Source organism: Meriones unguiculatus, chromosome 1 (genome assembly GCF_030254825.1).
Source record: "Meriones unguiculatus strain TT.TT164.6M chromosome 1, Bangor_MerUng_6.1, whole genome shotgun sequence".
Lineage (NCBI taxonomy): Eukaryota > Metazoa > Chordata > Mammalia > Rodentia > Muridae > Meriones > Meriones unguiculatus.
In genome coordinates, this window is record NC_083349.1 from 52,820,800 (window position 1) to 52,842,053 (window position 21,254).

Here is a 21,254-nt window from a genome sequence, read left to right on the forward strand (position 1 = left end):
TCAACTTTGGGGGGGGAAGAGAAAGGGGTGCTCGGGGCTTCACACAGTGAGAGATGCAACAGCTGTGCCACTGAGCTATACCCGCGGCCCTTCGATCTCTGATTTTTTAAAGAGCGGCTCCCTAGGTTACCTAGGCTGACCTAGAACTCCCTCTGCAGGCCGTGCTTTGCAATCCTCTTGCCTAAACCTCCCAAGAAACTGTGATTAACAAAGCGGGTGCAACACCAGGCCTGCCCCCAAGCCAAAAATCTTAATGAGACCCTATCTAATATCCACCATTATTCAAAGATTCCGGGGGCAGGCTAGGGAGGATCCCAGCTACAATTCAAGGCCCGGGGTAGCATTTGTGCCTTCTTGGTTCCCCCAGGGAAATTCCCTAAAGCTTCAACTAACCTATTCACTGTCCTCCCAACAAACTACCAGCATACCTGGTCTGGATTACAGCCACACAAACCCAGATTCCATGACCTCTGTCATTCCTTCAAAGATCTCTCTGGATCCCCTAACCCATCTCTGCCTCTCCCTGCCCATTCTGCCCATTGTCAAGCGCATCGCTTGTCAAACGGGTTCCAGACAAATCAAAGTTGCTTGGAAGGCAGATCACACACGGACAAAGCCCATCACAGTGCGCTGCATTCGGCGGGTCCAAAATATTGGTAAGATCAGGACGGCTTTCAAATAATGATCCGAGTAGAGCAAGGTAATGCTGCCTGTCTCTCCGGATTCACAGTAAAAGTGCCTTACGCCTTTATTACGAGACTGAAAACGTGTTGTATACACAGCGCCGAGTAAAGTGGAGGGAGCACGCCACTACCTGCAAAAGCGTGCATCCTAAGCCTGGTTTCGCCATAATCTCTGCAACTGTAGGAGAAATCACTAAAATCTCTCTGAGCCTCTGTTGTTTTAAGTGTGAAACAAGACAGATGCTGTGCGGAATCCTCCCAGCGTATCTTTTAGCTCCCAAATCTCCCTGTCTTCCCACTCCTGACAAGGCAGGCAAACTTTTACGGTTCCCAACGCTCACTGCCCTGGTCCAGCAAACTCGGTCCCCTCGGGGACAGCGCAGCGGGGCGAGAGGCGGTGTCTCACGACTCATCGGATCCCCTCCCCTCCCGGCCCCGGGGCCCGCCTCAGGTGGCCGGCCGCTCACGGCGGACAGCCCTTGAGTGCTCCGGGCTGCCTCTGGGGGGCCCGCGCCACCCTGCACTTGTGGCGTTCGCCCAGCGATCGGAAGAGGCAGCGTCCTCGTCCGCCCTCCCCGCCAGGCCCGATCCTCTCCAGCCTCCCCGGGGACGGCCTCGGCGCGGCGGTCCACGCACCCGGCGGGCCGGACTGGCAGCGTGAGGGGCGGCGGCGGCGCTAAGTGCTGAATCACCACTTTGCAGCAGCACAGCACAGCCACGGTGACCCGCGGGCCGCGTGGGCCTGGACGCTCGGGGCGCTTACCCACACAGTCGCTTCGCCGGCGGCGGCCGGGCGCGGAGGATGAAGCGCAAGGTGCTGGGCAGCGCGGGGTGCAGCAGCCACGCGAGCCCGTTCCGCATACCCTGGCGCAGCGGCTCCGATCTCGCCGAACGCTTCCTTTTGGCGCTGGGAGCCGGCCCTGCGCATTGCGCATGCCCAGTCCGCCGCGCCGCGCCGCCCCTAGGGAGCCAGAGACCGCTCTCCGCGCCGGGTTTTACTTCGAGCCGGGCGGGAGGGCACAGCCGCAGCCTGGGGCCGGGGCCGCCTGGCAGGTGGGTCACGGTTTTAGCCTCCTCGCGTGTCGGAGGCCCCGCCGCCCGTCCTCCTTAGGCCGGCAGGGCCCCAGCCGGGCTCCGCCCCGGCGCGCCGCTGAGGCCGAGGGTTGCCGAGCCTTGGCGCGGTGAGGGCGCACACAACGATATGTCCCCGGGCAGGATCGCGGCCCAGCAGGTGTTGGAACGAAGTCCTCCCAGGCGGCCGCCTCACCGAACCGTATCCGCAGCGGGCGCTGGGCCCGCGGGCTCCCTCTAGAGCGCGGAAGGAACGTGGACAGCGGAAGCACGGACGCGAGGGGGCCTGTCGAGTTGGGGAATAGGGACGGTTCAGATCTCGGGGGATCCACGGGCCTAAGCAAATGCGGCATCTGTAGATTTTCAAATCCAGAACCGGAAATCTGTTTTTGAGACGGGACCTCGTGTCGCTAGGCAGGCCTCTACTCTGTGACCGAGGATGACCTTGAGCTTCCAACCCCCCAAGAGCTGGCATTACGGGTGTGCGGTGTGCTTCACGCACCAGCACAGAGCGGGAAACCACTGCTACCTAGAACTGCCACTTATTCGGTGGACTTAGGTTGTCACTTTTTTCCTCCGGAGACCTGCTTTCACTGTGGAGCCCTGGCTGCCCTGGAACTCCCCTGTGTAAACCAGGCTGTCCTCAAAAGGTCATTACATGACCTTTCTCCCTGGTGACCTTCTTGGTACTTTGCATCCTCAGATAGCCTAAAAGTGGATATGAATCGGAATTTCTGTTACATTTTACACAGATGAGGATGGGGGAGTCCTTAAATGGTTTAGGGTGATGATTCTGCAGCCTAACTACTTTTAGCTGTCTGATGTATCGAATCAAACAATGTAGCCAACAAGCACAGGGTTCTGACCCCTATTATCGCTAAAAATGAAAATCAGTAGAAATTGGTGCTCTCTGAGATATCCTGCGCCATGAAAAACTGTGTGTGGAGGGCTGCAGTCTGATGGGCAAAAGGATTTTACCAAGACCAGAGTGAACCAGCGAACATTTACTAAAATACACTGCAGAGGCTGGGGTAACGCTTGGTTGGCATAGCGCTTCCCCAGCGTGCACAAAGCCCTGGGCTGGATCTCTAACATGGCAGTAAAGCCTTGTGTGGCGGAGCATGCCTATAATCCCAGCACCTGGACAGCAGAGACGAGAGGATCAGAAGTTCAAGATAATCCTTGACAATTTACTGAGTTAGCCAAATATACATGAGACCCTGTCACCAAGGGGGGGAAAAAAAAAGAGGAGGAAGAGAGGGTGTAGTGAGAGAGCCAGCAAGATAGCTCTGTGGGTAAAGGTGCTTGCTGTACTAGCCTGCTGATGTGAGTTCAATCCCTAGGACCTAAGTAAAGGTGTAAGGAGATAACTGATTCCACAAAGTTGCCCTCTGACCTCCATATACATTCTGTGGCAGAATGGACAGACATATATATGTATGTATTTTTGTGTATATATATATATATATATATATATATATATGTACGTGTTTTTTTTTAAAGCCCAGAGCCCTCAGGAACATTATAAATCTCAAGGAGTCAGCCTCCTGATAATCTGAGCCTGCTTCTTAATGTGTAAAACTCATAATGTGGTGTCAAGACACCCTAAGACAAATTGCAGCTAGGTCTTACTCTGGTTAACTTTGATGAGGTAGCAATCCTGCCTGCTGTGAAGCCAGCAGCACTGCTCTGAACCAGTTCTGTTCTGAGGCAGTGGGAGCCTCGTTCTGGGGGCTAGAATAGCTCAGGGCAGTCATCAGTCCTGGAATAGTGTCCACATCCCTCTCTCCCAAGAAAAGTTCAACAGAGCTTGACAGAGGTATGTCTTCTCAAGTTTCTTTATAGCTGAACGGAGTGTTGAGACCCTGTGTGTCATTGCTTGTCATGCAAGGAGCATGAGAGTGAAGGACATCTCCAGAAGCATTTGGAGAAAGAAGGATGTGGCTTTCTAAGACTAGAGTTCAGATGGTGACATCAGATCAAAACATCCTCAGTGGTAGCAGGCATTAGTGTCCTTGATAATGGTTGTTATATCTAAGAAAGCACCATCAGGGCCTGAAAGGCCTACAATCGGGATGAGACCAATACCAGAAGGTTACAGAAGCAGGGGCCAGAGATACAAAGGAAACTTTAAAAGAGGAAAGGCCTGGGGGTAGCATGATCGGTACAATGCTTCTCTAGTGTGGATGGGTCCCTCGGTTTGATTCCTAGCACTACAGAAAAGTAGGTATGGTGGTAATTGCATGTAATCCCAGAACTCAGAAGGTAGAGGCAGGAAGATCAAAAGTTCAAGATCATTCTTAACTACACCCTGAGTTTGAGGCCAGCCTGGGATACAAAAATAAAAAATAAATAAATAAAACCTTTCTCAAAAATTGAATGAATGGATGGTTGGATGGAGAAGGAAGGAAATCAAGAAAGAAGTTGTGAGAGTCCAGGCCATCTGGAGAAGCTACCTAGGAGTTGTCCCAACCATGAGGGCTAGAGTACATTTTATAAAGACCCCAAATTTTTTCCAGATTTTATTTTTATATTTCATTATGTATATGGAAGCAAGGGTATGTGTAATAAATGCAAGTACCTTCAGAAGTCAGAGGTATTGGAAAATAAGACAGCTCTGAGCTACCCCCACAGGAATACAGTAGTATGTATTTATAATTGCTGAATCATCTCTCCAGCTCTCAAGCCTTGAGTATTTTAATTTAGTGATTAGTTGGGGTGGGTAGTTGAAAGTTTTTCCTCTACTTTTCCAGAGGAGTCATCCCAGAAGTATCAAGTTTAAAAAGGGTAGCTCACATGCCTCCTGCTGTAAAGTAAACACGTCTCAGGCCCTCTGATTTGAAGGAGCCTTCTTGCTGGTAAGTTGAGGCTTCCTTGTGCCCCCAGAGTGGCTACTGGTACCTTATAGGTAGATTGTCTACTAGATATTTTTTAAAGATTTATTTTTATGTATGAGTGCTCTATGTGCATGTACACCTGCACGCCAGAAGAGAGCATTAGATCCTGTTACAGATGGCTGTGAGCCACCATGTGGTTCCTGGGAATTGAACTCAGGATCTCTGGAAGAGCAGACAGTGCTCTTAACTGCAGAGCCATCTCTACAGATGAAATTATCATTTTCCAAAAAGTCTTCTTAGAATAGAACAAAAAAAAAAATCTGAGTATGGCCAGAGTTATCAACTAATAGTTGATAACAGAATAACAGAGTAGTTATCTGTTCTAATAGTCAATTGTAGGCAGTAACCCTAATTTTAGAATATTGGGCATTTGGGATTTGGTTTTTGCTGCAGTTTGGAGCAAGGGTGTGAAGGCAAGTCTGCCTTTTTCAGAAAGAAGTCTAGGTTGTAAAAAGCATCAGAAGATGGGCAGTCTGATACACTGGCAACCTGGGCATCAGTAATGGCAGTTAGCGTTGTACAGCAAGCCCATCACTCGGTAGGGAGAAACAGCACACAGTGGTTCCCTGGAGAAAATAGTAGCTCGTCTCCTTTAGGCATATTCCAGTGGCTGGCACAAGACCTAGCCATGTCAGTAGCTGGGAAGGATGGAAGGATCTAAGATTCTCCATTGAAATTTTTTGGCCTGGCACCAGGGAAGAAGTCATCAATATAGATTTCTGAATAGTGGATCAATTCAGAGGTGCCTGACAGCCCAGATCCCCAAAATCAAGAAAAAAGTGGGGTCACACTTGGTTGTAGATGGAACTACAATTACGTTTTTGAACATTTATCTCCTCTCTTTTCTGTCTCTGTTTCTGTCTGTCTGTCTGTCTGTCTGTCTCTCTCTCTCTCTCTCGTGTGTGCGCCTGTGTGTGCATGTATGCACATCTGTGGATGGAGGTCAGAAGATAACTTGAGGGAATCAGCTCTCCCTCCACCCTGCAAGTCCTGGCAATCAAATCCAGGTCATCAGTTTTGGCAGCAAACAACCTCACCTGGAGACCCATCCCACACACCCACAGTTATGTTTAACGGAATGTCAACGGGCTCTCTCATTGTTAAGTGTTTACCTTTGGTATCATTAAAGGGCCAAAAGTAATGATTAAGAAGTTTACCTTTTAACACTGTTGTCTGCGCATAAGTTGACAGAAGCACTAGAGAAAGTATCAAAATACTGTTTAGCATATGGCTTCCATCCAGAAATGCCAGTGTGGGAGTCCCATAAAAAGAAATTTTGAAGCCGGGTGGTGGTGGCACACACCTTTAATGCCAGCACTCAGGAGGCAGAGGCAGGCAGATCTCTAGCTGGAGGCCAGCCTGGTATACAGAGTGAGTTCAGGATGGTCAAGGCTATACAGAAAAAAAAACCTGTTCTGGAAAAACCAAAGAAGAAAAGAAAGAATGAAAGGAAGGAAGGAAGGAAGGAAGGAAGAAAACATTTGATTGCATAAGTTTAGGTGTGTAGGACTGCAGATAACAGTCCATTCCATATGACGGGAACAGAAGGCAGCCTTTCTGACCATGGGCTGGGCCTGACACATATTTTTTGTCAGACTTGGCAGCTACCCTACCTGGCAGCTGAGGGTTTCATCCTGTTCAGTTGTGTTTGACTGTAGAGTAGGTGGTATTGAGGAATCCTGAATATTGGCCAGAGTTATCACCTAGGTGTTCTGAGACCCGGGGCTAGGCTTAGGAAGCCAGCTCCACACTATCAAAGTCTCTGCTGGTTAGATCAGATTGCTAATTACTTCTGTTTATGGCTGGGGGAGGGAATGAGAGATATCAGAGTGGGGAGAAACAGACAACACAGCAGGGAAGTCAGGACCATTCAAAGACTTAAAACCTTAGCCAGCAAAGCTGTGAACACTAGGAGAGAAATATCTTAAGACAGGTTCCATGTGTTATAGCAAGGTCATGCTTAGAAGATGTTATAGCTTTGCCCATAAAATCTGAGGAAGACACTTATTTTTTTTTTTTTAGATTTATTTTTTTATAGTTTTCTGCCTGCATGCCAGAAGTGGGTGCCAGATCTCATTATAGAGGGTTATGAGGCACCATGTGGTTGCTGGAATTGAACTCAGGACCTTTAGGAGGAACAGTCAGTACTCTTAACCTCTGAGCCATCTCTCCAGGCCCAACACTTATCTTAGATAGAGGAAGGAGAGCAAAATGACAGTGAGTTGAGAAATAAGGATAGATGGTATCACAGAATGATTTTGGGGAGATAGCTAAGGAGTTTAACAGTGACTGTTAGGATAAGAAGAAACCCTAGAGCCAGTACAGGACACCAGTAATGTTGGGGTAAAGGAGTAAAGAGGAGGGTCATAACTCAAGGTAACCTAAGTCTAGGAATAGTTTAAGAATTCTCCCAAAGGCCAGGCATGGTGGTGCACACCTTTTATCTCAGCACTCAGATAGGGGCGGGTGAATCTTTGAGTTTAAGGCCAGCCTGGTTTACACAGAGTTACAAGTCAGCCAAGGCTACATTGTGAGAACCTGTTTCAAAATTAATTAGTTAGCCGGAGGAGATGGCTACAGTGATTGTTGAACAAACCTAAGGAACTGAACTTAGATCCCAGCACCCAAGTCAAAAGGCAGGCAGGCATGGTGGTACATGCCTGTAACCCTGGTGCTGCCAGAGTGCAGGGTGAAAGAGGGGGAAAGATACATACCTGGAGCTCACTGGCCAGCCAGTTTAGCCACATCAAGGCTAAGGCAGAGATGCTAGTTCTCTGGAACTGGCTGGCCCGCTAGCATAGCCAGAACAGCAAGCTCCATACTCAATGAGTAATCTTGTCTCAAAACAAACAGAAGCATGACTGAGGAAGACACCCACTGTGGCCTCTGGTCTTCCTATGTCTACAGTTCCCTGGAGGAACAGTGCAATCCTGAGGGAATAGGAGGAGAAAGCTTGTAAAATTACATCAGAGAATTCAGAAAGGCAAGTGAAAACAAAACCTTAGCTATTACAGTAGGCAGGTCTTAGAGGTTTATGAAGATGTGTGTTTGACCTAGGTCTCATCCAAAGAACAGGCAGAGATGTTTGTTGTTGGTGGTGGTGGTTTGCTTGTTGTTTGTTTGTTTGTTTGTTTGTTTGAGACAGAGTTTCTCTGTGTAGCCTTGGCTGTCCTGGACTTGCTCTGTAGACCAGACTGACTTTGAACTCACAGCGATCTGACTGCCTCTGCCTCTGGAGTGCCAGGACTAAAGGCTACGCCACCATGCCCGGCTCAGACAGAGATATTAAGTGACTCATAGTCTGCTTGGGCTTCTGTGAGTAGCCAGTTCTAATCCTGGGCAGAGGAACCTATGGTGACATGGCCTACAGCTTGATGACAACTGAAGATTAGGACAGATGTGCTAGAGGAAGGGTGGACTGTGAGGAACTTCAAGAGTGCTGAGGTGGAGCTGGGCATGGTACACATGCCTGTAATCCCAGCACTTGAAGGTAGAGGCAGGAGGATCAAGAGCTTGAGGTCCTTGGTTATGTAGCAAGTTCAAGGCCAACCTGGGCTATATAGACCAAAAAAAGGGGAAAGAAGAGAGATGGACTTGGAGGGATGGCTCAGCAGTTAAGAAAGCTTACCACCCTGGCAGAGGACCTAGGTTGCTTCTGCTCCTACATCAGGCAGCAAAAGATTGCCTTCTACCTTTAATGAGGTTTAATTTTTTTTTGCATGTTGTGTATTGATTTGAGTCCAACCTCTGGAGTCTCCATGTTCTCTCCAATCAAAAGAAAGGGTAGCTTCTGAAGCTGGTAGCCCTTTAGAGAGGCCTGTGTTCCCCTGGATCCTGGCTGGCATTAGAGATTAAGGGCTGAAATATGGCTTGGCCATTTAGCCCTTTTGTACTCCTCTGAGTAAGCATCTAAGGTTTGGCTCTTGAACACCCAAAAAGCACACTTACCAGTCTTAAGAAGCATGGAATAGAACTGGGAGTGGAGGCACATTGCCTGTAATCCCAGTATTTGGGGAGGCAGAGACAGGAGGATCTCTGTGAGTTTGAGGCCAGCCTGGTCTACAAAGGGAGTCCAGGACAGCCAGGGCTACAAAGTTTGGCAAAAATAAATATATTTTTAGATAAATCCTGATTTTGTTAACAATTTCCTGGAGTAGCTAAAAGTCTGACAAATGTAGCTGATAATATGAGTAATTACTTTGACTAGAAGATTCTTGTCCTTAAGGCAATGTTTGGGAATGTTACCAATAGTAGGTCGGCCTCTTGAGAGCCTCCACATTTTAAATAGGACTGGGTTTTAGTTGTTTATCAGTGCACTGACTTTGACCATAGAAATTTTAATTACCATTAATTGTTGTATTTATGCCCTTTTAAAGCTTGTTTCCTTTTTATTTATTTATATACTTATTTATGCTTATGTGTGAGTGTGCTCGCGCCCGTGCTCATGTGGGCACATACTTGCCACAGCACCCATGTGGAAGATGGAGGAGAAGCTGAAGGAGTCACGTCTCCTACCAGGTAGGTTCTGAGAATCCAACTCTTGTCCTCTGGCTTAGAAATAAATGCCTTTACACCTGACCCATCTCACCAGACTCTATTTATTTATTTTTTGAGAACAAGTCTGACATAGGCCAGGCTAGTTTTAAATTCTGTAGCCAAGAATGACCTTGAGCTTTTGGTCCTCTTTCTGTTTCCCAGGTTCTAGGAGCACAGGTGTGTGCTAGCACATCCAACTTGAACAAAATCTTATTTTGCTATACAATAAGCCTTCATTCTCTAGAAGTATTCCCCATTTTCAACATTGCTTGCAAAGGAGCTAAATGTCACAAGACAAAGTAACAACAAAAATTTTACCAAATCATCAAAAGAAAGTCGAACCTGTTTCCTTTACGACATGATGCAGCAGCCTGCGGTCATGTGTGCACTTGTGCACTACTGCCATTGCTGCTTGGTTTTCCTTTTGGTTTTTTTCCCTAACGCATTTGGGTGTTTTGCCTGCAAGGATGTCTGTGGTACCTACAGAGGCCAGAAGAGGGTGCCAGATCCCCAAAAACTTAGCGATAGATGTTTGTGAGCTGGCATGTGGGTGCTGGGGATCAAACTCTGGGTGTTCTGCTGCTCTCTGACTCCACCTCTTGGTTTTTTTAAGCTCTTCTTTCTTCATCAGAGAGTTACAGAGTATAACATGTTGGTAAGAATTGGCCAAGGTAACAAATGTGCAGAGCTGTCTTAGTATAGCACAGGCAGAGGGAGCTAAAGGGCAGAGAGCCACAAATCTTTAGACATTAACCCTGCAATTGCAGTGTGGGATATAAGAATGGAGTCCCCCTAGAGAACTGGAGAATAGCAAATGATTAACATTCTCTGGAGTCCAGTGATGACAGGCTGAAGGCCGAGCACTTGTATTTGGGGTAGGTCATGTACGGGGAAAGGATGTGTACCCAGGTGGTGTCACTGGCTCCATTAGGCACCTCACAAAAGGGCTGCATATTCCCTGGCTTCCTCATCTGAAGTAACTGGGTAAGTATTTGAGGGATAAGGTATGATGAACAAGATGGAGAGCTCTTCAAGGAGAGAGGCAGGGATAGAAAGAGAGAGAAATTACACAAAAATATAATTCTTGCTGGGTGGTAGTGCTGTACACCTTTAATCCCAGCACTTGGGAGGCAGAGGCAGGTGGATCACTGTGAGTTCAAGGCCAGCCTGGTCTACACAGTGAGTTCTGGGATAGCCAGGGCTACACAGAAAAACCCTGTCTCAAAAAGCACTATATATATATATATATATATATATATATATATATATATATTCATATATGTGTATATGTATGTATGTATGGTTTGAAAGTCGATTTTATACCATTTTTTGAGACTACCTGCCAGAAATGAGTCATAAGGAATGGAGGGCTTAAGACGTTTTGTGGTCCCTACCAGAGATGCAGTACCAGCTCAAAAGAAATCCCCAGTGGGTAGCAGACACCCCCCCCCCCCCGACACACACACACACTCACACAATCAGGAGTGAGACCTGGTCTCACTGCACTGATTCAGCTGAGGCATGCTCAAGGTCAGAGAAACTCTTGACTTACAGAAGTGAAAACTGATTTCATTCCAGACCCAAACCAATCTGGTCAGTAAGGCCAGGGTGATCTTGAAGGGAAACTCACAAATCAGAACTGACGACTGAGCAGTTGAGAGCAGTGGGAAACTTAGCTTCCTGGAGAAAGCAAAACAAATGCCTACCTATAGTCTCTCAGGCCAGGAATGTGGTGAGAAGAAAGAGCCAGTGGTGCTAACTAACGCTTTCAGACAAATGCTGTGCTCCCTCCTGCTCGGGAGAGTGATGGCAGAACATGGTGGAATTCAAAAAGAAGAGTCAGGTGGGACGAGGAAGATGGAGCCCTCATAATATGTGTGGATTTGCCCTGGGCAGGTTGTCAGTGACAACCACACCACAAGAGAAAAGTAAAAAGGGTCCCAGGAGGAAGGCAATGTGGTGCCTTACCTTATCAACTGTAGAGGGCCATCACTTTTTCTCACCCCTTTCAGGTTCCACCAAAGGCTCACTGACCAGGGCTCCTTATTGTCTACCTCAGAGAGCACTGGGAGACGTGGTCACAATCTGCCACTCTTCCATGTAGCCCTAGGCAGAGGCCATCCATTGCCTCCAAACAGCCACAGTAGGTACAAAAGTAAGACATGACTAAGAGGGACTCCCTAGATGGGCCACCAAAATGCTTATATAAAACAGCATATAGAAGGTCAGGGACAAGGGTGAGTCAAAAAGAACTGATCAGGAACAAAATAATCAAAGAGAAGATCGACTACAACACACTAGGAGGGAAAGTTGCTATGTATGGTCAGAGCAAACACCTGTGCGGAGCTTGTGTCTGGATGGCTGGGCTTCTATCTTTTGATGAGTAATAAACTCTGAGGTGTGAGTTACTTTATTTACTGCTATTGCCGTAGTGTTCATTATTACTCTGTACTGTTTTTTCTTCTGGGGACTGGCTGTGTTCAAGAATACAGCTCACTAGGGGTTAGACTCCAAATCATCTGGGCCTACTCACTGACTTACGGAATTTTCTACGTTAGGATGAGGACACCCTAAGACAGGTAGCTGCTGGGTCTTTCATGCTCAGCTCTTTTTGATAAGGGTTCTGCCCTGAGGCAATGACTGCCTTGCTTTGATCTCAGCCTTCCCCCAAGGCAGTTAAGAACCTCATTCCAAGGCTAGACTGGCTCAGTACAGCTGTCTGTCTTAGAACAATGTCCACACTCAGGGATCTGCTTCACAATGCACTTAAATCCTAACAGCTAAAAACATCTGCAAACCTCTTGATAATAACTGTGAAGTGTGCGATTTAAAAAAATCTTTTAAAATTTTAAAATTATTGTTGTGTGTGTATGCTAGGTGCATGCCACGGTGCATGCGTGGACAACACGGTAGCCTTCTCTCGTCTTCCACGCTTGTGTGAGTTCTGCTTATTGCGCTCGCTCAGGTCATCGACAGTTCCGCCCTCGCACAGGGACCTGGGTTTGGTTCCCCACAGAGTAACTAGCTGTTTCTTACCACTCCCAACCTGGGTACCTGTGCAAACAAGGGGCCTGAAGTCTAAACTTCATTGGCATTGTCATAAGCTGTACTAGCTGGAGGAAAGGGATGCATTACATAAGAAGCACAATGTTGACAGGTTCAATAAAGGTTATGGATTAAAAAAAAAAAAAAAAGAAAAACAACAGCTTTTGAAGCTCCATTGTGGATCTGGTGCACACATAACTTTCATTAATCTTGGCTTTACTCCCTGTCACCGGAGGGGTATTCTTCACCAGAGATGAAGAGCAGCATTGGTCAAAGCAGTTGTAGTTTTAGCCAGGAGTGGGGCTCATGCACCAAGTTACCCTCGGCTACTTGGTGAGTTTGAAGCCAGCCTGAACTACATATGACCATGCTGTTCCAGGAGTTTGAATGTCATGGGACCTTTCTTGGCTCAGCTGTAAATTGACTCAGGCTTCTAAGGTACTGAACACTCAGCAGTCACTAAAGGGCAACCTGAGACAGTGGACCCAAGTTCCTCATCTCACACCGATGAAGATGAAAGTCATGGAGTCTTAAAGGAGTACGCAAGAAAGAAAGCAGGATTTCTAAAGATATATAGAAAAGGGAGAAATAGCAAAGAAATTTCTGAGTATGTGGAGACGGGTCCAGGGAAGAAAAAGCCATGAAGTTCCTTTGTCTAGGGTTTTCATGGACTCTGGCAGAACCTTGGCCAAGGCTGAGGTCATTGCTATGAGACTGGCTACTTTCCCTGGCTTTTGTGGGCTAAACCAATGGAGGGCCCACACGCTCTCTGCATGTCCCTTAGTGCGATGGGGAGATGACTGTGCACTGTTCTCGTACTGCTCCCCAGGAAATGGTGATGAGCTGCCCTCTGTGCAGCTCTGACTTCAGCTTTGTCAGTCACTGACTCTGACACTCTGCTCCCTGGTGGTCACTTAGCCGTTGTTACTACCCTTGACCCAACACGTATCTGGCTTGCTGTTGCTCTCTTTGTTTCTCATGGCTACAGAAAGTAGCTGTTGTTAGCTAACTACTTATTACAAGATACTCTGGGATCCCTTTCCTGAGACAGGTAGGACTTTCCTAGAAGCTGTCTTTACCCAATCCTAACAATTAGCTGCAATCAGAAGGAAAAATATATATGAAAGGACAACAGTGCCTTACATGTGTTCTTTGGAGGTGTGGAGGGAGGCTCACAGCTGGCTTGCCTTCACTGGCCCAGAGCCCTGTCCTCCCCACCCCACACCGCCACTTATCTGCTTAGCTTGGTTATCTCATGCTAACTAGTAGCCCTCTTACATATCTTCTGCAATGTTCTAGACTTTGCTATTTTAACCCTTATTCTTCCTTTTAACCAGTCTCTCTTCTCTCTGTGACACATGTGAGCAACGTGAGGTTTCACCCTGGGCCTTTTCCCCTTCCTACCCACAGTGAGCTGCCTCCACATCCCTGTCAAACAAGCAAGCAAAGAATTTGTTTGAATATAGGACTGCATAACTCCAAAGCCTTCGATTCTTCCATGTTTTGATTGGAAAGATATTATTTGCCTTCCACGTGCCAGATATTAAAAGTGCTGAGGATAAAACGGGTGTGGTGGTCTAGCACTCAGGAGGCAGAGGCAGATGGATCTCTGTGAGTTCGAACCCTGCCTGGTCTACAAAGTGAGTCCAGAACAGCCAAAGCTACACAAAGAAACCCTGTTTTGAAAAACAAACAAACAAATTAAAAAGCAAAAATAAAAGTGCTAAGGATGATAAAGCAATGAAACAAAAAAGACAAGTTTCGTTTTTTTCTTGTTTACCTTTTAGCTATATGAGAAACAATAACCAAATAAATGAATACATTATACGAAGAATAAATAAATCACATGACAAGGGAAACCAGTAGGATGCAGTTTAAAGTGGGATGATCAGGAAAAACCTTTCTGAAAAGGGGGATATGAGCAGAGCAGACCCTTGGCACTGCATAACCCGGAGTGTTGCCCATGCCCATAACCAACAACCTGTAGCGTTCTGAAGTTTGAAATCTAACAAGTTGGAGGCCAGCCCATGCTTTATGAGACCCTGCCAGAGAACAAACAAACAAGCCAAAACAGAAACAAAAAACAACCAATGATAACATCAACAGTAAGAAAGTGGACAAAGAGAAGATCTGGGCCAACCTGTTTCCCTCTTGCACAAACACCTACACACCTGGCTCAGAAGCAAAAGACAATAATGCCCTGAAACTGTTCCTTGCCCCAAATGGCAACAGTATATGTTCATTACGAGTATCCTTTTATATTTATGTACATTATCTACCATCTCAATTATTCTCAATTATTTTCAGTTTGTCTGTGCTAAAAGTCCTGTCCATTAGCCCATTTAGAATAGAGCTCAACATATGGACCTGAGCCAGGAATTTGTAATGAACTGGTTAAACCAAAAAGGAAGAAAGGCAAGCTGGGAAGTTGACAAAGAAGACTAGCACTGGGGATTGAAGATTAGCATTTACTTCCTAGTTGGTAACTTCCAGAAAAGAATGTCTTTAGAGTTTGGGGCTCAGTTGTAGCTTACCCATCCAGTATGCCCAAGACCCTGGGTGCAATCTCTACCACCATTAGTTAAAAAAGTTTTAACTAATCTAGTGTTTAGAGACTATATTCTCTTTCTCTCTCTCTCTCTCTCTCTCTCTCTCTCTCACACACACACACACACACACACTCACACACTGCATATGCTGGGCTTATAGCTCAGGGGCAGAGTGCTATAAAAAAAATATACTTTTTCCTATGCCTGTTTTAGATCCCAAATAATGATATGGAGACCTATTACATTTATTAATAAGCTTCAAAGCACCATAACTGAGCAGATACTCATTTATTCTATCCCAACTATGCTGGTCTGGACTATTTCCAAGACATGTGCCCTGTTACCTCCCATCTGGTCTAGGCTTGTCTATTCCTGCTTTATCTTTGTCCTCATGGCGATTCCCTCATGGTCACATCCTCATGACTGCTGGTAACCTTCTTCTCTTTTTATACTTCACCTGGGACCGCCTAAACTGGGATCTGAAATTTTGCCTCAACTCTCTCAGCTATTGGCTATTCAGCTTTTTATTAACCAACCAGAGATGATGGAGAACAATTTTTACACAACACTGAGACAGGACATTCTTCAATACTAAGGATAGTGCCCATGTCCAGACGCAACCAGATCTCTGGGACCAGAAATCAGCATCTGAATACACAGTACACAAAACTATCTCCCAACAGAGTGCTCCTCTAGCATGTGAAAGACCCTGGGTCCAAGCCCCAATAACTGAAAAGCTGAGCAAAACCAAATCTCCTAAACTTTAGGTATACTGTGTCAAGCCGGGTGCAGTGGCAGACACCTCTAATCTCAGCACTCTGGGAGGCAGAAGCAGGTATATCACTGTGATATACCTCCCTACCAACCTTCTCTCTCCTACCTAGGGTTAGGGCGTTGGAAGGGAGAGGCTTTAAGAAACCCCAAATTAAAAAAAAGTTTTAAAATGAGCACAACAGGAAAGGGGTTGATAAGAAAAAGGGGTAATATAGGAAAATCATATGGGAATAATATAGGAATAATAGGAAAAAGAGTAGATTAATGAACATAATAAACATCCTAGGTTAAACAGATAGTAAGGAGCTAGAAACAAGCAATGTTTGCCTCTTCAGACTTACTATAGATAGGTAATAATTATGTGAATGTATATAGATTAGGTAAATGTATATAATAATTCTAAATAATAAATATAAGTGTAATAATAATTATGTATATAGATATAGATTGGTAGATAGTCTTCAAAAACCTCAGAGACCTACCAAATAGGGATTTAAAGATGTTTTTATTATTTTAAGTCCTTTCTGGCAATGAGACATGTCAACTCCTGGCAGCACCGCCAACCTACCTCAAAAAAGATGACAGGTATCTAAGAACCTCCATTAGGAGATGGTTACAAATTTGGCAAGCTAGCCACAAGACACCCCCCACACACACACACACAAATGCCCTCACTTCACTGCAGATAGAATGCTGTCCAAAATGGTCAAAACTTGGAAAGAGGCGGGAAAGTCAACTGCCAAGCTCTGCCAACACAGGGTAAGCAAGTCCTCTATAGTTCCTGTTTCACAAATACGTCTTCCAGATATACTGTGCCAGAATGCTGAAAACTGATGTTCCATTATAGAGGAACATTGGTGACTGTCTGTCGATTCTTAGTACTGAGAGCTGCTTGCCTGTACTTCTTACGTACCTAGGTAATATTACTTCATTCCTTCCTTCTCAAGTCTCTGATGGGGTTGAAGACTAGACACAGTCTTACAATTAAGCTTAAGATGTTTAGTACTAAGTAGATTTTTTAGATTGCTAAATACTAAGTGTAACAAAAAATGATTTGGGTAAAGACTCTAAACTCACTAAGATAGGATAGATAGTTGTCTACTTTATCTAAAGTTGCCAGGTGCATATGAACTGGACATTGTGAATTTAATTATTACCTAATAGTTTTCATAATTGTTTCATATTTGTTCTTACTGTATGGGGTTTATTATTGGAAGAGAAAGGGCCTTTTTATTTAGACAAAAAGGGGGAGTTGTTGGGAGTTGGTCTAGTGCTATGTAGTCTAATGCTAATTACTGGCTCTCAAGGTCTGGTTACACCCCAGACAAGCACATTCTCACTTACACCAAGTGATGCTGTGTAGCTCTGCTCCCCAATTATCCCTGATTGGCTAATAAAGTTGCTGATAGCCTGGCTAGGCAGAAGAGAGGCAGGCAGAGTTGAAGTTCTTGGGCTTTGGGTCTGAGAAAGAGACCATGAAGCAGGAGGAAGGAGGAGAAGCAGAAGATGTAGCAGATGAGGAAAACGGAGAGAAGGAAGTCACCAATGGGGCAGAGTGGACCATGAGGACAGACTGATGGAGCAGATCCAGCCCAGAAATGATGACTTATTGTCATAACTTGGAACATGTAGCTGAGAGATAACAAAATAGCTTAGAGGGTTGATGTCTGTCCAGCTCTAGGGCTTTCAGCTTATAAAATAAATTATAGCTTCTCCATGTCAATTATTTGGGAGCAAGCCAGGGTAGAGAAGCCTAAGTCTAAAATAATTTCCTACAACAATAAAGAGCAAAGTCACAAAGATCAGGGTCAAGGGGCTCTGGTGTGGCTGGAATAGAAGGACATAATCCTCAAGAGAAGGAATACTCTGTGTCCTTATAATGTTTTTTTGAGCCAGGGTCTCATGAATGCCAGACTGGCCTTAAACTCACTATGTAGCTGAGGATGAGCTTGCATTTGTGGTTCTCCTGCCTCCACCTCTCAATGTTGTGATTACATGTATGTGTTGCTGAACCTAGTTTAAGCAGTGTTGGGCATCAAACTCAGGACTTTGTACATGTAGGCAAGCATGCTACCAATGGGACTACATCCCCAGCTCTGCAGAGTCTCTCTAGATGCCATATATGTGTATATTTATCTGATATATATATGCACACACAAATTTCTCTCTCTCTCTTTTTTTTTGAGACAATGTTTCTCTGTGTAGCCTTGGCTATCCTGGACTTGCTTTGTAGACTAGGCTTGCCTCAAACTCACAGAGATCTGCCTCTGTAATCCCAGAGTGCTGGGATTAGGGGCATATGTCACCATGCCTGGAGGCTTCTAGAATTTGATGACACTATTCTGTGTGTGTGTTAGGCATGTTCACATGTGTATGTGTATACAGATGCATGTGCACTTACATGTGAAGGTCAGAAGTTGACCTTGGGTGTCTTTGTGAGGATGCTCAGGATCCCATCCTCATGATTGCCAGGAAGGGGTTTTACCCAGAGCCATCTTCCCAGGCCCTAAAATGTGTCTGTAGGCATCAATATCCAAACTATGACACCACATTACCAGCCTCTACTCTCACCCACTCCTAACTCCAGTTCTCACAGCCAAGTGATTAAATTCTGTCAAGGCTCTAGCAACTTCCAAGTTCAGTTGATGTCATTGTCTCCCCTCATTCCCATTCCTGGCTGAGCACACTGGGAATAATCTCTGTCTGGCCTGAGCTGCTGGAGTAGTGGGCTACTTTCAAAGGTTCCTGTTTGAATCCCAACTTCCCTTATGTGGAACAAGTGTTATGGATGATGCCTGATGTCACTGTTGAATCTCACCTGGCAGCAAGCACGGTGCTTGGTAAACAGCTGCTGGATTGGATCAAGCCCATTGATCCAATTCCATTTACAGAAATCACAGGGCAGTAGAGAAGGGGGTCAACATGTTAAATCTCATCAAAGTGATGCAATTAGCCATATTTAGAACATTTGAGACACTTCAGGAAAATGTACCTAATCTATAATTAATTTGTTGTTGAAACAGGGTCTTGCTAGGTAATCCTAGGCCTTCCTCAAAACAGTGATCCTAAATGTTAAAATTAGACATGTACCACCATGCTTACCAAAGACCTGATCTTCCGGACAAATAAACTATGATAGGAAGAAGAGAGGAAGAAGGAGCCCATGGCTTAACAGAGGACTCAGAATTGATAAGTCATGACAAATGTTTTATAAACAATTGCATGAAAATGTAAGGAGACAAAAAGATCCATGCCAACATTTTTTTGTTCTGTTTCTTTGGAGACAGTGTCTGTATGTGTGTGTGGTGTGTATAAATTTTACAGAAAATGACTAATCAAAATGCAGAGTTGTGGAGTCCAAAGCTAGTGGATGCATTTACAACACAACTCCTGTACCAAAGGCTCAGTTAACACTGTGGAAGATGGAAGGGGAAAGTCTTTAAGAGCCAGAGGGTCAGGGACTTTGCTGCAAGATTGTGTCTCCTATTGACATCAGAAGCTCTCACCAACACAACAGCCCAAATGTAGGCTAACCAAGCGTTCAGGTAAGTTTGAAATTTTCTTGTCTTAGCCTCTTGGGTGTTAGGGTTACACCCTGCTCTCCCTCCCCAGGTATGATTTCCTATGTTTGCTTTTTTGAGCCAGGACCTTGTGTAGCCTTGGCTGCTGCTGACGTCACTGTGTAGTTGAGAATGATGTGTCCAGCTTTCTTTTCTAAGCCACTCTTGAAGAATCTGGGGTTTTCTTGTCTATTTGATTTTAAGATTATATTTTAATTACATTTTCCCCTTTCCCTTCTTCAATCCCAACCCTCTCATATTCCTCTCCCAACTCTCCTTCAATTTCATGACCTCCTTTTTCAATTGTTATTGCATATATGTTTATTTGTATATACAAACATATTCTTAACTGTAACCTGTTGAGTCCATACAATGTTACTTGCATGTCTGTTTTCAGGGCTGACCACTTGGCACTGGACAGCCAGTTGGTGTGCTCTTCCCTGGGGAGGAGCATTCTCCTGCTCCAGCTTGATTCAGTTGTCTGTAGTTCTCTGGGTAGGGTTGACACCTCACAGGCTTTTTTCCATGCAGTCTGGTGTGCTTTTGGGGGTCTTCCTTGCTTAGCCTATATTTGGGCTGTTGTGTTGGTGAGACTTTACAGGTATAGCTTCTGGTTGGTGTTTTTTTGTTTGTTTGTTTGTTTAAGACAGGGTTTCCCTGTGTATCCTGGGCTGTCCTGGACTTGACTGTAGACCAGACTGGCCTGGAACTCACTGAGATCCACTTGCCCCTCTCTGCCTCCCGAGTGCTGGGATTAAAGGCATGAGCCACCATGGCTGGCTCAGGTATACTCTGATGTCACTAGGAGACACAATCTCACATCGAAGTCCCTGACCTTCTGGCTCTTACAATCCTTCCACCCCCTCTTCCACAATGACACCTGGGACTTTGGTGCAGGCCTTGTATTGGACTTGGCTCCACAACTCTGCATCTTGATCAGATGTGGTTTTCTGTAATGATCTCTGTCTGTTGCTGCAAAGACAAGTTTCCCTGACGAAGGGTGAGGACTACACTTCTCAGGATAGATCCCTGGAGGAGGACATGGGAAGTCTGGGCGTGGAATGGGGTAGTGGAAGTGGCACAAAGGGTCCTATTTGTTTGTTGCGTGTTATTCCAGGTGACTGGAAGATACTATGAAGCCCAAACTGACCTCAAACTCAATGAATGATTCTCTTGTTTCAGCTTCCCATGTGCTAAGATTACAGATCTGAACCATTATGCAGGGCTTTTTTGTTGTTGTTTTGGTCTTTTTTTTTTAATTAAATTTTTATTTATATTAATTACAGTTTTTTTCACTTTGCATCCCAGCTGTAGCCCCCTCCCTAATGCCCTCCCATGTCCCTCTCCAAGTCCACAGAGAGGTCCTCCTCCCCTTCCATCTCACCCTAGCCTATCAGGTCTCATCAGGACTGGCTGCATTGTCTTCCTCTGTGGCCTGGCAATGCTGCTCCCCATCAGGGGGAATATGTGGGGCTTTTTGAAAACAAATCTGAAGCATTTCTATCAGGCATTACTAACAGTAGGCATTAGTAAGCTGTAGTGGTTAAGACAAAATGATACTAACATGAAGACAGACAAAAGGCCATGAAGAACTGTTGAGCAGTACCCACTAAAACTGTGCTTTAATACAGCTATCCATATGCCAGTCCATAATTTCAATTTTAGCTCTAAGTAAGCCCAACAGAATCATACATGTACTATGATTTTTATAACAGTAAAATTAGTTACAGTCCCAAGCTGGAAACAATCTAAATGCTCACTAGCAGTAAAATATACAAAACTAAACTCTGTAATATGTATGCAATACTGCACAGTAAAAAACAAACAAACAAAAAAACATGAAGGGAGGAGGCAGGAGCCTCAGCAGTTCAAGGCCATCCTGGGCTATGTAGCAAGTTCTAGGCCAGCCTGCACAACATGAAACCCTGTCTAAAAACAAACAGAAAGAATAGAGAGTGAAGATCCAACTTACTTTGTTGTGTAGGAAAAGGAATTAAAGGCGTCCTCAGCGAGTATGGGGGGGTTATCTTAGAAAAAGTGCTGAGAGAGAATCCCTTCATATGAGGAAATGATGTTTACATTGTCATGGCAATGTAAAAACAACTGTGAGATCAACAGGGGGGGGGGAACCACATGAGA

At 45.4% G+C, this 21,254-nt stretch overlaps 1 protein-coding gene and 1 long non-coding RNA gene across 6 annotated transcripts in view; one reads left to right on the forward strand and one right to left on the reverse strand.

Moving 5' to 3' along the window:
* Positions 1 to 21,254, reverse strand: part of Ide (insulin degrading enzyme) — a 118,135-nt gene that overhangs the window by 90,719 nt on the left and 6,162 nt on the right. For 2 of the 5 annotated variants that reach the window (XM_021631284.2, XM_021631280.2), the window contains exon 1: positions 1,447 to 1,579. The exons of the other annotated variants lie outside the window; for them this stretch is intronic. In XM_021631284.2, the coding sequence (XP_021486959.1) occupies positions 1,447 to 1,544 (98 nt within the window). In that variant the 5' untranslated portion in view covers positions 1,545 to 1,579. Of the gene's footprint in view, positions 1 to 1,446; positions 1,580 to 21,254 lie in introns of those variants that run through there. 5 annotated transcript variants of the gene reach the window in all.
* On the forward strand, positions 1,633 to 6,218 carry LOC132655768 (uncharacterized). The gene is made up of 3 exons (XR_009593591.1): positions 1,633 to 1,736; positions 4,508 to 4,612; positions 5,599 to 6,218. It is a non-coding gene; the product is annotated as an uncharacterized LOC132655768 (long non-coding RNA).